The following is a 13,407-nucleotide window of genomic DNA, read 5'->3' as shown; positions in this document are numbered from 1 at the left end:
AATAAAACTTCGGGTCTAGTCACTACTTAACAATGATCAGGATCTACTGCATCCATATACACATCAGACTTCTGAATCGTCTCTACATATCAACCAGATGTACACAGCTGTAGCTACTGCCTGCCCAATAACTGAAACTAAAACCCTACTAGATGTTACCAGTGATATAGGCTATGGCCAGCACAAACAATAAGAGGGTCCAGCCAGCAGAAACGGAGAATGAATTGCTTGTAGCGCCTGTAGGGTTGTCTGACCCAAAAACTGTACTAGAGCCACCTGAGTTATTCTGATGTATAGATACTGTTGATCGCCGCATTCTTCTACTGGCCCACGCACCAGATTCATGCTGCCCTCAGCAGCTGCAGTGCACCTTAACGCCATCTGTCCGATCGTGAGATTGGATAGTCTAGAAAGCTCCTGCACGATTGCGGGTCTGGCTGCAGGTTTAGGGGACCGTAATCGGTCTGGCACCAGGTTCAGCCCTAATTCGGGCTAGTTCAAGCTAGCTCATAGCGATTGAAGGTCAGTTCAGCTGATTTTCAGTCGGTTCTCCACTGATTCAGCCGGTTTATTGCTGGTTTTTCATTGCTTCACCTCCAATTTGGCCGGTTCAGCTTCAAATTAGCTGGTTCACCTCCAGTTCGAATCCAATTGAGCTCAATCTTATGATTTCTCCATCAATCCTTGAGTCTTAGACTTCTATCAACCAACTAAGGTCGAATTCGAGGCATAAAACCCAACAAAAGGGTGGGAGAGAGAATAATAGAGATGAGACGAAGAGACCAATGATGAAAGAGAAGAGCCCTGGAATTCGAATGGGAAGGAGAGGAGTCGAGGTGAGGACCATCCCCCTCCCAACGCCGATATGAGTTGGTCTTCTTTTTCTTACCCCTTGAAATCTCAAACCTGGCATCCAATACTCCTAGCAAAAGTCAACAACTTATGTTGGTGAATACACCGGAAATTTTCCAGTGGGTCCAAATTTTTACAACTTCCTGGCCCCTAAATGTGAAAGCCCAGTCCGAGCCTGGTCCACTTGATGGGCTTGACTAAGATTTAGCCCAGGTTGGTTGGACCCATGTGCAGGAGTCTTCTTCATTTACGATTTCTCCTGGGAGAATCAAAGTCCTAGCGCCCCCTACAATCCTCCGTCCTAAGCAACCAACCCTATTCTCTCTTCTTTCTCTCTCTTTCTCCTATCTCTTGCCTATGTCCCTAGCATTGTGTTCGCCAGAAATTAAAGTCAGAGACTCACCAGATCTGAGGTAAAGCACTAGCCTCACCTCCTCTGTCTCTCTCTCTTCTCCTTCTTCCCCTGACCTTGTGCATCACCACCGGTCGTTAGTTTCACTGAAAACTCACTAAAAAGAAGAATCCCCATTTTGCATTCCCTATTTTTTGATTTCTTCCCCTTTTCTGGAAACTGGCACCGCTGCCCCTTGATGTCGAAGCCTTGGTCGATGGGATGCTGAAGCCTTGGTCAGGTTGCCGACCTCCCTATCACCCTTCCCAAAAGCCATGGCCATCGGTGAATGGCCAACTGCCGAAAGGAATCAAGAAAAGGGGGTTGGACCCTCTATTTTTCGACCCTATCATGGATATAAAGTGATTGTGGTGTAAATACCTGTGAGTAATGTTTTGAACTATGATATAAATACATGGCCAAGAATGACTTGTGACTTTATTTGCAATCATGTTTATGAAATGTTGATGATTTGAGTATGGATGATGTTGCGGCAAATTTCTGGCTCTGTACAAGGTAGCTAGAGTTGACTGAAAGTCATCGATACGGTGAGACCTATAAGACAAATCTTGGTCAGAGTTAGCTCCGACGAAGATTCTCCGACGATCAAGTCAGAAATATGAAACAATAGATGAGGAGCGTGAGAGAGAGTAAGGGAGTGTGAGAGTATTATTTCATATCTGGAGGGTACTTTTTTACCTCTATTTATAGAGAGACGGGGTCAAGGCCATAAATGGAAGGTGATGGATGACCATCCCGATCCTTCTATCCATACCCCACCCTGTAATGTCCAGCTTGGTACTTAGTGCTGGACGTTATCTTATTCGGCGTGCAGCCAGCCACTTCCCGGGATAGCATGATTTGACATGACCCTATCCGATGCACAGTCAGCCATTGGAGCGGTGCGGTGGAGTGATGTCACTTGATGGGATCATATGAAGATTGATCCTTCCAGATGTGGCAGCCAGCAATAGTTGAAGGGAATGTGGCCCGTGGCTAAGGGTAAGCATCGTGGAGGGTCCCTCGATCGAGGATGATGCTAGGGTCCGATTCTTTCTTGGACCGACATCTAATGCCAGGGTGTCGCCTTGATGCTAGTGACTAAGGACTTAGTCAATGCTAAGATTGACAACCAAAGCATAGGTCTACAGCCGAAGTTAACATCGATGACCAAAGTGGGATCAGCAGAGTTTTCCACTGAGAAGCTTCACCCGAAAGGATCAGTTGGAGAGTGAGGATCAACGAAGTTCGAAGTAGGGTCCTCTGCTGCATTATGTACTGAATGACTTCTTTCAGTGTAGCTTTTTCATAATTCTGGGATGATATATCTACCACTAGAATTGTACTTGTTTATCTCTGATCAACACTGTGATGACAACCTTGCCTGCTTCATCACGGAGCCCCTCCAGACTTGCATCTTCGGCATGGGAGACCTATCACGCCCAACAGATGATATGCTTTGTGACTTGTTTTATCATGAAATGTTATATGTTTGTAATGCTTGTTATTTTTTCTAATTGATGCATTGTTTTTATGAAAAACTTATACTTGATCTAGTAAGGAGGTGTAAGTTTTACTTACTAAGCTGGTATAGCTTATATTTTTTTTTTTTTTTTTTTTTTTTAGATGAATAAGATTATGAGGGATAAAGGATGATCCAAGCTTTGAGTCCATGCTAGCAAGCTAGAAAATTTTGTAGTAGCTGAATTTTAGTTTATTGATTGATTATGGACTTATCATCAATAATATTATGAATTTTGAAACATAGGTTTTGATAATTAAATTTTGGTTTAGATGCTTTGAAGCAGCTTTTGGTTAACTATTTGGGTTTAGATGCTTTTGATATTTATTGATTAATCTGCAGCTTTAGGTTGTCTTTTTTTTTGATGAATATGGGAGGCTGGAAGCCACCCAGCATTTATTAAAATCAGAGAGTATATACAGGGTCAAGGAAAAGAAAAGAGTTACAGAAGAGGTTACAGGTGGTTTTCAGAAAAAACAGAGGCAGTTACATGCCAATCTCAGAATTTTTTAGGATGGAAAGCACTCCCAAATTCTGTCTTTAGGTTGCCGGTCATCATTCGATCAAAGGAATGAATATGTCATTGTGATGGTGACCGAACAAGATCATCGCTTAACGGATCCCGATCATGATTCTGGTCATGATCTTCCATCTCACAATCCATCACTTGCCGCTCCAGATTTTCATTGTCAGTAAATTCTTCATTATCTGTTTCCCTAGTATTGCTGTTGAGACACTGCAAAGAAACATGAGAAAGGGAGCAGTTGGTGCAATTCTTTTTCTTTGGCAGATAGCTTGTTGTAAGTTTAACCAATTTAAGTGGTGCAGAACAACGGTCAACAATCTGTGATTGTAGTGAAGCTGAGACTTGGTTATTTACCTCGATGCTTTGGATGTGATGTCTTTGGCACCACTCCTTCAGCCTTGGGCAATGAGCAATTTCCACGAGTTGGGGAATGGATGGCAGCCATTCATTTGGCAAGAACTCAAATTCAGGGCAATGACTTATTCTTAAGGTCTGTAGAGAGGAAAGGTTGTTCAGCCCTGCCACCATTCTGAGCTTGGGGCAATCCATTATCTGAAGCTCCTTGAATGAAGATAGGTTCTGATGCAGCAACGGAAGGTATCTTAGGTTCTCGCAGCCTTTAACTACCAATGACTCGAGCGAGAATGGCAGCTGCTCATTTGGCAGGAGCTGGAGTTCGTTACAGTCACATATAACCAAGTTCTGGAGAGAGATGAGGTGATGCAGGCCAAGCACCAATTTCAGCTCCATGCAGTCCTTTATTGTCAACCTCTTAAGCACAGTGAGGTTCTGGTGCAGGCGAAGGGAATCTGGAAACTTACAGAAAACAAGTATCAACGATTGAAGTGATGATGGTAGCCACTCGTCTGTTCGAGGATCCAACATAACGCAGTCCCTTACACAAAGATGTTCAAGATTGGTAAAATTGTTGACCCCATGGTTTCTGATCTCGTTGATGTTTGATATGGTCAGAATGTCAGCAAATAAAACCTGGTCCTGCAGTAAAATGGAACACAGATTTAAAGGCTGCCCCATAATCAAACATATTATGAAAGAATGAACAATTATACAACATTTTGGAATAATAATTTGAACCAACTCAAGATGGAATGTACCTGAGAGTACATGATCTTTTGTCTATTGCACCACTCCCTCATCTTGGGGCAATCAACAATTTCCACATCGTAAGGTATCATCGAAAGATGGTCACTTGATGCAATTTGGAGTTTCGGACATCGTGCTATATGTAGCCTCCTTAAACAAGTAAAATTTTGCAATCCCACCAATGATGCAAGCTGCATGCAATCCCTAATATCCAGAGTTTCAAGCTTGGATGACAATGGCAGCTCTGGTGACATGTGGAGTTGAGGACAGTTGCTCATCTCCAACCCCCGTAGGGAATCAAGTTTGTACAACCCTGCCACTGATGCGATCTGCATGCAATCCTTGATATACACAGATTCAAGCTTGGATGGCAATGATTCCTCTGGCAAGACATGAAGTTGAGGACAGTTGTTTATCTCCAATTCTCTAAGGGACTTGAGATTGTGCAGCGAAATGGATCGCAGCTTATCGCATCCAGTTATAGAGATTTCCCGGAGTGACTCAGAGAAGGATTGATCCCCCACCCATCTCGGAAAGTTAGCACCACCATACCCTTTTATGTGAAGCTCTGTGAGGCTGCTGTGAGGTTGGAGGCACTCCAGCAAGGCTTCCTCCACCTCTTCATCCGCTGGTGCACTATTAATTTTCTCTGAACTGACATGAAGTTTCAGGTCCCAGTCAACATCATCTGCATAATTCAAAGCCCCATGACTCCATATCAGTTTCAATCTCTGAAGTTGATCCTTACTTTGAAGATTCACATCCTTGGCATCCACTATGTTCACCATGTTCCTGAGCCCTGAGATGCAGAGACTACATTCTAGGTTTGCCAAGTCTTTCAACAGTCCCACGCCACAACTTCTTACATTAACATGCGCAAACAGCCACCGTAGCTTTGCCAGTCTCCCAATCCAAGGCAACAGCTGTTTAACTCCAGAACCCCGGATATCCAGGTGGCAGAGGCCAATAAGGTTTTCCATGCCGGTGTGTAGCTCTGTAAGAAGTCTGCATCTCGACAAGTCTAATGTCTGGAGGTTGTGAAGCTGGCATATCGATTCAGGTAGCCTTTTAATACCACTTTCACAGAGTCGAAGATGCCTGAGGCTAGTAAGGCTTCCTAGCCCTCCTGGTAACTCAGCAAGATCAGAGCAGCTCTTTAGATCCAAAGTTTGAAGGTTGTGCAGGTGACACACTGATTCTGGCAAACTAGTAATTTTGCATTCTGAGAGACCAAGGTATCGAAGGTTGACAAGGTTTCCTAGGCCTTCTGGTAACTCTCCAAGTCTTGAAGATGTGAGATCCAGTATCTGTAAGTTGTAAAGGGAACATAATGATTGAGGGAACTTTGACCCCGAATCGATGTACAAATAGCGCAGGTGTTTCATGTTGCCAATTGAATCTATCAATTCATCTATGGTTACCCAATCCAATTCCAAAGCCCTCAATCGCTGCATGTTTTGTAGAATTGAAGGACATTTGGTTGTGTGAACAATTTGATATCGGCTCGATAATAATAATGTCCGCAGGGCCTTGGTTTTGTTAGAGGACTGTGGTTTCATGAATATCTTGCTGCCCTGCATGTACAAATGGCGTACTTCAAATGGGATATCACATGGCTTCTCATCAACTACTGCATGACACTCTTTCTTAGAAATAAATTCTGCCAGATGATGTATCATATCATGCATCTTAAACAATCTGCCTTTGAAGAAATCAAAGAAGGATCTTCCATGCAACTCATCAAAATATCTTTTACCAATGTCTTCCACACTTCTTCCATCTCTAGGTTGTATGTAGCCTTGTGCCATCCACAGCTTGACTAATTTATCTTCAGTGTAAACATGGTCCTTGGGAAACATGGAACAGTACATGAAACAAGGTTTGAGATAACTAGGCATGCGGTTGTAGCTTAACTTCAGAGCTCCCAAAATTTCATGATTCTCATCTAATTCCCAAAGATCACTTTGCAGAACGTTCAGCCAACTATGGTCTTCATTCTCGTACCGTAGAAGGCCTCCAATTACCTTCACGGCCAATGGCAAGCCGCGACACTTCTTGACAATCTGCCTGCCAATTCCCACCAAATTTGATTTCTCATTGGCAACTGGACCACCAAATACCACATGCCACAACAGTGGCCAACAATGATCATCAGAGAGGTAGCCAAGGTAAAAAGGTGGCTGGGTCTGCATGATCTTAGCAACCGGATCATTTCTAGTGGTCGTGATAATTCCTACGGCTTCTGCACCAACAAAAGGGAGTTTCAAGGAATCCCAGCGACTCTGTTGTTCATTCCACACATCATCAAGCACAAGCAACAATCGCTTTCCCCCCACTTTCATCTTAAGATGCTCTTGAAGCATGCTTAGTTCCATAAGACTGCATGATTCCCCCGTCACAGACTCAATGATTGCCTTTGTTAGCCTGGTAACATCAAAATCCGCCGAGACACAAATCCATCCCTTTAGACTGAAATATTTTTGTACCTTCGGATCATTGTAAACCAATTGAGCAAGGGTGGTCTTTCCAAGCCCACCCTTGCCAACAATCGGAACCACAGCAATTTTTTTTCGCTCAACCTCAGATAACAATAGCTCAATAACCTTTGCTTTCTCATGCTGTCTACCATAAACACTGTTGTGATCCACCAAGTGGACAGTTGGTGGTGGGTTCGTAGTGTTATCAACTCTTCTTTCTCCATCCTCCTCTCTCAAGCAGAGGGCTTCCCTATCCTTGGATATCTCATCAAACCTCATCCTAATCTTCCTGATTTCATCCGCCATGCCATATGGAATTGAAACTTTGGTTAATAACACGGATTCAGTAGAGTTGAAGCCACATACCTCCTCCTCCTGCTCTCGCTTTCTCTTTCGGCCCGCCTCCCTTGAGCTCCTCTCCTCCACCTGGGCTTGCAGAACCTCGTACTGGCACCTGTCAATCACGTCCTCCAAATCATAAGCCACTTCCTTGAGCTCCTTCAACCAGAGCTCGACGCCCGCGTCTCGTATTTCCCTCTCCTCTGCATCATGGAGGAAAGCTCGGATCTGTTGCAGCATCCTCTCCAGCTGGTTGAATTCCTCTGAAAATCCATTCTGTGGATCTGATGAGGAGGATGGCGATGCGAATCTCCGAAATTTGGTTAGCAAATCGACAGCCTTCGATAGGATGAGAGATAGAAAAGCACTTGCCATTGCATACTGCAACTTAGCTCGTTGCTCTCTCTTTGCTTCTCTCTCTGTGGAGAAACGGAGAGAAGAGGTTGTTGGGTTGCCTTTGCCTGAAAACACACAGCATCAACTAGGCTCCGAAGTCAAAGCAGCTGATGATGGATGCGGGTGAGCAAGCGTGGCTGGCGGCGGTTTTCCCCATCCGATTAAAGATATCATATGTGCAAGTTGATGAATAAAACATAAATTGTCCTTGTTGCCGATTTGTTGTTTCTGATGATTAAGAAAATTTACAATAATACCTTTCAAACTTTGATCTATTTATATTTAGATCTCTAAAAAAAAAAAAATTCAAATAAATCTTAAAATTTAAAAAAAATTGTAAAGAGATCCAACCATCTATCTATGTTAGACAATGTTAAACTTTACAAAATACTATAAGTGCCCATCCTAAAAGTTTTTTGATTTTGATGTAAAATGGAGTGGAGGAAAAAAAGAATCACGTGACTTTCAAGTGACTTTTAAGTAACTATCTTCTTCCATCCTATTTTCTTTTTCATCAGGTCTTTAAACCCCATCAGACACAATGAAGGAGACGATGGAGTAGAGAGGAGGGATGGAGGATGATAGGGTGGAGGAAGAAAAAAAAGATAAGTGGAGGGTAGAAAGAAAAATAAATTGAAGGGAGAGAGAGGAATTTAGAGCCAATGAATTTTTTTCGGCTTTGGATTCCTCCCCGCTCAATCCATTTCTCACATGCTTTATAATCTTTGATCTCAAGTGTGGCCTCTGGGAGTGTTGTTGCAAGATACTAATAAAAGAGAAATCGAAGAGGCAAAGATCAACACAAACAATCAAATTTATGTGGAAAACCCTTTAAATCGAAGGGAAAAACTGCGAGTGGAGATGGATAGGGATTTGTTTCACTATCTTCAAATGAGGTGATTATAGAGAACAAGATAAAAAATCCTAGAAAAGCACTTACACCTCAAAAAATAACATATATCACCAAAACATGTACATCGAGATATTAATAATATCGGATCGGGTCCATACCTACACTACGCTCCGTCCAACAAGATGTAAAGGCTCATGTTATCTTTATAATCAGTGCTAATCTAAATACAAGATATCTCTACAGAGTTCATAGGTGCGTCCTTGAATATCATAGAAATCAATAAGCTTAGTGGGCTCTCCTCTCATATTTGCTTCCTCTCTTTCTCTCTCTTTATTTATGTCTCTATCTTTCTTCATGCTATCAAATATAGGGGAAGGAAAAGAAAAAGAGATCAAGGACAAAGAGAGGAGAAAAGGAGACATGGGTAAAAGAGTAACACCCGGCCCAATTGGGCCCAGAATCAGCCCACAGTTCAAAAAAAAAAAAAAAAGGAACGGAAGAAGACTCCCAAAGGGAGTCTTCTTCTCCGATGAATCCCGATCGAAGAAGAGTTCTAGGACTCTTAAAACTCTAGGATCCTCTATAAATAAGCCTCCCCTCTCCCTCTCAAACCTCCATCGGCGATCTTCAAGCTTGATTCCTCCTCTTTTTCCCTTGGAAGCCACGGCACCCTCTTCCTGTGTTCGTCGAAAATCGAAGGTCAAAGAGGCCACCGGAGTTCAGATGAGGGTTCAATCTTTCTTTATCTCCCTCTTCTCTTTCCTTCCATGGTTTTAGACTCCTCGCCGGCCGTCGGGATCGCCGAAAATTTCATGAAACAGGAAATCCCTGTTCGGTCGAAGCCCTTTCCTCTCTTTTTCGGCCACCGGTGCCGTCGGTTGCGGAGTCTCATCCCCAAGACCGGACCCTCATCTCTCTATCCCTCTTCCTTGAAGGTCTTGGCCGCCGGTGACCGGCCAATGACCGAAAAATAAAAAGAAAATGGGCGGATCCCCTGTTTTTCAAATTTTTTAAATCTCCCGCCGGCCGAACCTCATCGCCGGCCATCCTTGGCTCCACCACCGTCTCCACCTACTGTCGGACATTCGGCCATGCTGCCATCCCTCGCCGGAGCCAAGCTGGAGCCCCCTCGTCCGTCCCCTGTTCGGCCCAAGGGAGGCCGTGGGAAGAAGAAGGAAAAGAAAAAAAAGAAAAAGAAGGAAAAGAAAAAAAAGGAAAAGAAAAGAAAAGAAAAAGAAAAAGAGAAAGAAAAAAAAAATAGAAAAAAAAAAGAAAGAGGGAATTTTCTCTCTCTCCTCTCTCTCCTTTCTCTTCCTCTTTCCTCTCTCCTCTCTCTACTTTCTCTCTCCAATTTCTCTCTCTAGATTCTCTCTTTAGATTCTCTCTATAGATCTTTTTCTCTCTTTTTATGGATTTTGTCTCTTTAGAGTCTTTTTCTCTCTTTGATTTCATCACAGACCCTAGGATAAACTTGAGATGAAAATAAGATAATTTGAGATTGCTTCGAAATTCGTGCAGTAGATCTGATTTCAGCCCGATCCTATTCAAAATTTATAACATTTGATTTATATTAAGTCATCCTGATATGACCTCTGATGATCTCGACCATGATTGCCTCATCGAAAGGATACGAAGATTTTCTCTCTCTACTTTCTCTCTCTAAAATTTTTTCTCTTCACGGATTATCTCTCTCTAGAAGTCTTATGGATCAGTGGAGGATCCAGATACTTAGATAAATCCTAATTTTGATTAATCCTAAGAGAAGTCTTAGATTTATGTTATTAGGATTGATTATCGATAATTTTTTTCATATATGATTTTTATATTGATCAGGGTCATGAAGAGATGATTGTCTGCATATGATATCAAGTGGAATATTTTGTTAAAAAAATTCATAAATCAAAGAAGAACATTGATTTCTGTGCTTAGATCAGTCACCGATAAAGGTAAGAATTCCTGTACATGATCACCATTATATATATGCTATTTTACTGTTGGTCTTGCATTATGGGTTTTGCATCGTCGGATTTGAGATCGATGAATTTATTATATCTGAGATATTGTTATTTGATTTTGAGCATAAGTATGTTATGTCAATATATATGTATCAGAGATTGATGACATGATTATATGGATATGACATATCTAAATTGATCATAATGCAAGTCGGAATTGATTGGATGAAATCAACACATAATGATTAAATGAAAAGAAAGAGATATATGGTATAGACTAGCCTTGTCGTATGGAACAGCCGGTCAGGAGCTTATGCCTGGGACAGCCCGCCAGGAACTTATGCCTGGGACAGCCCTCACTGGCTTACAGGTGGATCAGCCGGCCAGGAGCTCATGCCTGGGACAGTCCGCCAGGAGCTTATGCCTGGGACAGCCTCTCACAGGCTTTCGTACGTGGGACAGCCGGCCAGGAGCTCATCCTGGGACAGCCTTGAAAGGCTTTTTAAGTGGATTCGATCCGGATGATGACTGAGATATAGACTTGGTTAGTCCAGAGCCAGAAAGAAAATGTTAAAAATCATGTGATTATGAAAAGAGAAATGAAAGATAAGACATGAAATAATTGTTGAATAAAAGTGTTTCACCTGTTAACATATGATGATGCATCTATTTTAACAAGACAGAAAATTTATGGATATTTGTATTATTCTGGACATTGAACATCGGATTTTATATTTTATTATTTATCTTTATTTTTAGATTATATTATTATATCAGTGTGATATGAAAATTCTTACTGGGCTGTAAAGCTCACACATCTTCATCTTTCTTTTTCTTCTCAGAGTTACAGGACGTTTATGATTGGCTATGGCTTAGATTTATGGGTGAGCAGATGGATAGATAGAGTGTCATAGTACCTAATCAGACGATTGAAAAAATTTAATTTGTAATTATACAAGGTTTTACGAATTATTGTTGAAATTAATTGTTATGGATGTTAAGATTGTAATGATTTATTTTGGTCTTGCATATACTTTAGGGCTTGCTCTAAGGAGTGTGCGGCCATCATGTATCCGACCCGGGTGTTGGGTTCGGGACATGACAAAAAGAGAGCTGAGGGGTACTCTCTTAAGATAAGACTAGGATGGGGGTGGGATTGGCAAGGAGGACATGGGATGATGCAAAGAAGCTGTGGAGAATTATTACGTCAGTCATTTTTAGCATCAACATCATCACCCAAGCCTTTGCCTACCCCCTTGGCGACCTCGAGCTAACTGCCATGTCCATTGCCAAACCATTGTCAACTTCAACTTTGGCCTCATGGCATTCCATCCATTCATTTCCTCTTCCTTTGAAATCTCACTGGCCCTATTTTCCATCCATCTTCAACTTTTTTTTTTTCAAAAGATGTCTAGAGTTTTCTTCTCAGAGTGGATTTCTCATTCAATGACTTCAAGACAAATTAGGAAGGGTGCCAATTGAATTAAGCTCCTTTGCACAACTCCTTCAAGACAAATAAGGAAGGGGCCCATTGAATTAAGCTCCTCTGTACAATTCTTTTATCTCGGTACAATTCTTTCATTTTACTAGCCCATTTTGACTTGTTTATTGGGTTCTTCAAGCATGGCTGTGTTGTATGTACCCTAAGGAATCTCTTCTTCAATTCCTACAATTCACCAAGGAGTCAGAAGGTAGATGTGGATGTATTTCGATGAGTCATTATGAGGTATTTTGTGTAAGTCTTTGATATTAAAATAAAAAAAAGAGAGACATAGCTCCATGACATCGATCCGCAATATGGCTTCAAGTTGAGTAAGGCAAGTTTTTGAAATCCTCTTTGCACCCCACTTCTTCCATCTAACCTAGATGGGGTGTGGCGCATGGAATACAAAGCATGGTATAAGATTAAGATAGATGTACGGTCTGGAGACTTGATATGGACTTTTAAGGAATTGGTCCAGCCACTTATTTTGACCAACTCGTTAAAAATTAGTTTATATATATAAATTGAGGATATTTTAGTTATTTTATATTTTTTGTCATTGTTGTTAAAGCAAAGATAGACGGTTCGGTCTCTTTGCAATTTTAAAAAAGTTTTGAGGTCTATTTGAATTTTTTTTTTTCTTTCGGAGTCTAAATATAAATGTATCAAAGTTTAAAGGATGTCACTATAATTTTTTTGATAATTAATTATGTCAGCAAGAAAGCTACTCGGAATCAAAAGCGGCCAAGGCATACTTGGCAAATTTCAGTAAAGTAAATAACTTGATTGTACTCAGTCAATAAAAGGAATATTTGATTCTAGGTGGAAATAAAGGTTTAACAAAAATTTCTCCCGACGTATCAGAAACTGCCGTCTATAGAAATTTTCTGGAACTGAGGTCCAGGTTTTGGGCTGTGTCCCGAAGGTGATGAGGTGATGACAAGATCCGAACGCCTTCAAGCCTTCCTCATTGAAGCCAGTCCCAAAATTGCACTGCGTTAGATTGCTGCAACAAATTTGTACTTCCTCTTCTTGTACTCAGGTACTCGAAAGATTTGAATCAGTGAACTATATCCTAAAAGCCAATATTTTTATTTGGAGGACATTATCATTTTGGAGTGAAACCTGTCACATCATTTTCAGGGTTATGATAGTGTTTGAGTGAAACCTTCATACTTACATTATGTGCCTTGATATTCTCAAATATAAAGTTGCTTTCTTACTTTTGCACAATTATTATATGGTAACCAAATACTTGACGTGAAATAGTTTGGAAAGCGAAAGCACGAGGCCCTGAAGGAACTGAGTGATCTGAGGCTATGAAGCAACAGTGCTTCTGGTTTTATTAAACAAGCAGAACTTTTTGACGAGCTGAGCTCTTTTCCAAAGCTCGTTATTTCCATGTCTCCATTGTGTTTCGTTGTTCCTACAAAAAGATAAATTCGTTCTCTCTTCATTGTTTGCTTGAAGAGACGTTGAGATACAGTAATCTGTCGAGCAGTAGTCAAC

General features: G+C 41.4%; 1 protein-coding gene across 2 annotated transcripts; it reads right to left on the bottom strand.

Moving 5' to 3' along the window:
* Positions 1–2,894: 2,894 nt before the first annotated feature.
* LOC105040147 (uncharacterized) lies at positions 2,895–7,710 on the bottom strand. 2 transcript variants are annotated; one of them, XM_019848206.3, is made up of 3 exons: positions 4,407–7,709; positions 3,646–4,287; positions 2,895–3,501 (listed from the first exon to the last, which is right to left on the bottom strand). In XM_019848206.3, the coding sequence occupies exons 1-3, from the start codon at positions 7,584–7,586 to the stop codon at positions 3,346–3,348; spliced, it is 3,978 nt and encodes a 1,325-aa protein (XP_019703765.3). In that variant the 5' UTR covers positions 7,587–7,709; the 3' UTR covers positions 2,895–3,345. The 2 variants fall into 2 exon arrangements, with proteins under 2 accessions (XP_019703765.3, XP_073106779.1); XM_073250678.1 differs by having other exon boundaries at positions 2,895–4,287; positions 4,407–7,710.
* Between the last annotated feature and the right edge of the window lie 5,697 nt (positions 7,711–13,407).

This window comes from Elaeis guineensis, chromosome 1, assembly GCF_000442705.2.
Source record: "Elaeis guineensis isolate ETL-2024a chromosome 1, EG11, whole genome shotgun sequence".
NCBI classification, from domain to species: domain Eukaryota; kingdom Viridiplantae; phylum Streptophyta; class Magnoliopsida; order Arecales; family Arecaceae; genus Elaeis; species Elaeis guineensis.
This window is presented reverse-complemented; position numbering and strand designations above follow the sequence as displayed.

Excerpts from the sequence above, each read along its gene's own strand:
- LOC105040147 (XM_073250678.1), bottom strand. The coding sequence starts at position 7,586 with ATGGCAAGTGCTTTTCTATCTCTCATCCTATCGAAGGCTGTCGATTTG. Across the intron at positions 4,288-4,406 it reads AAAAGATCATGTACTCTCAG|GACCAGGTTTTATTTGCTGA; the intron begins GTACATTCCATC and ends ATTTTACTGCAG.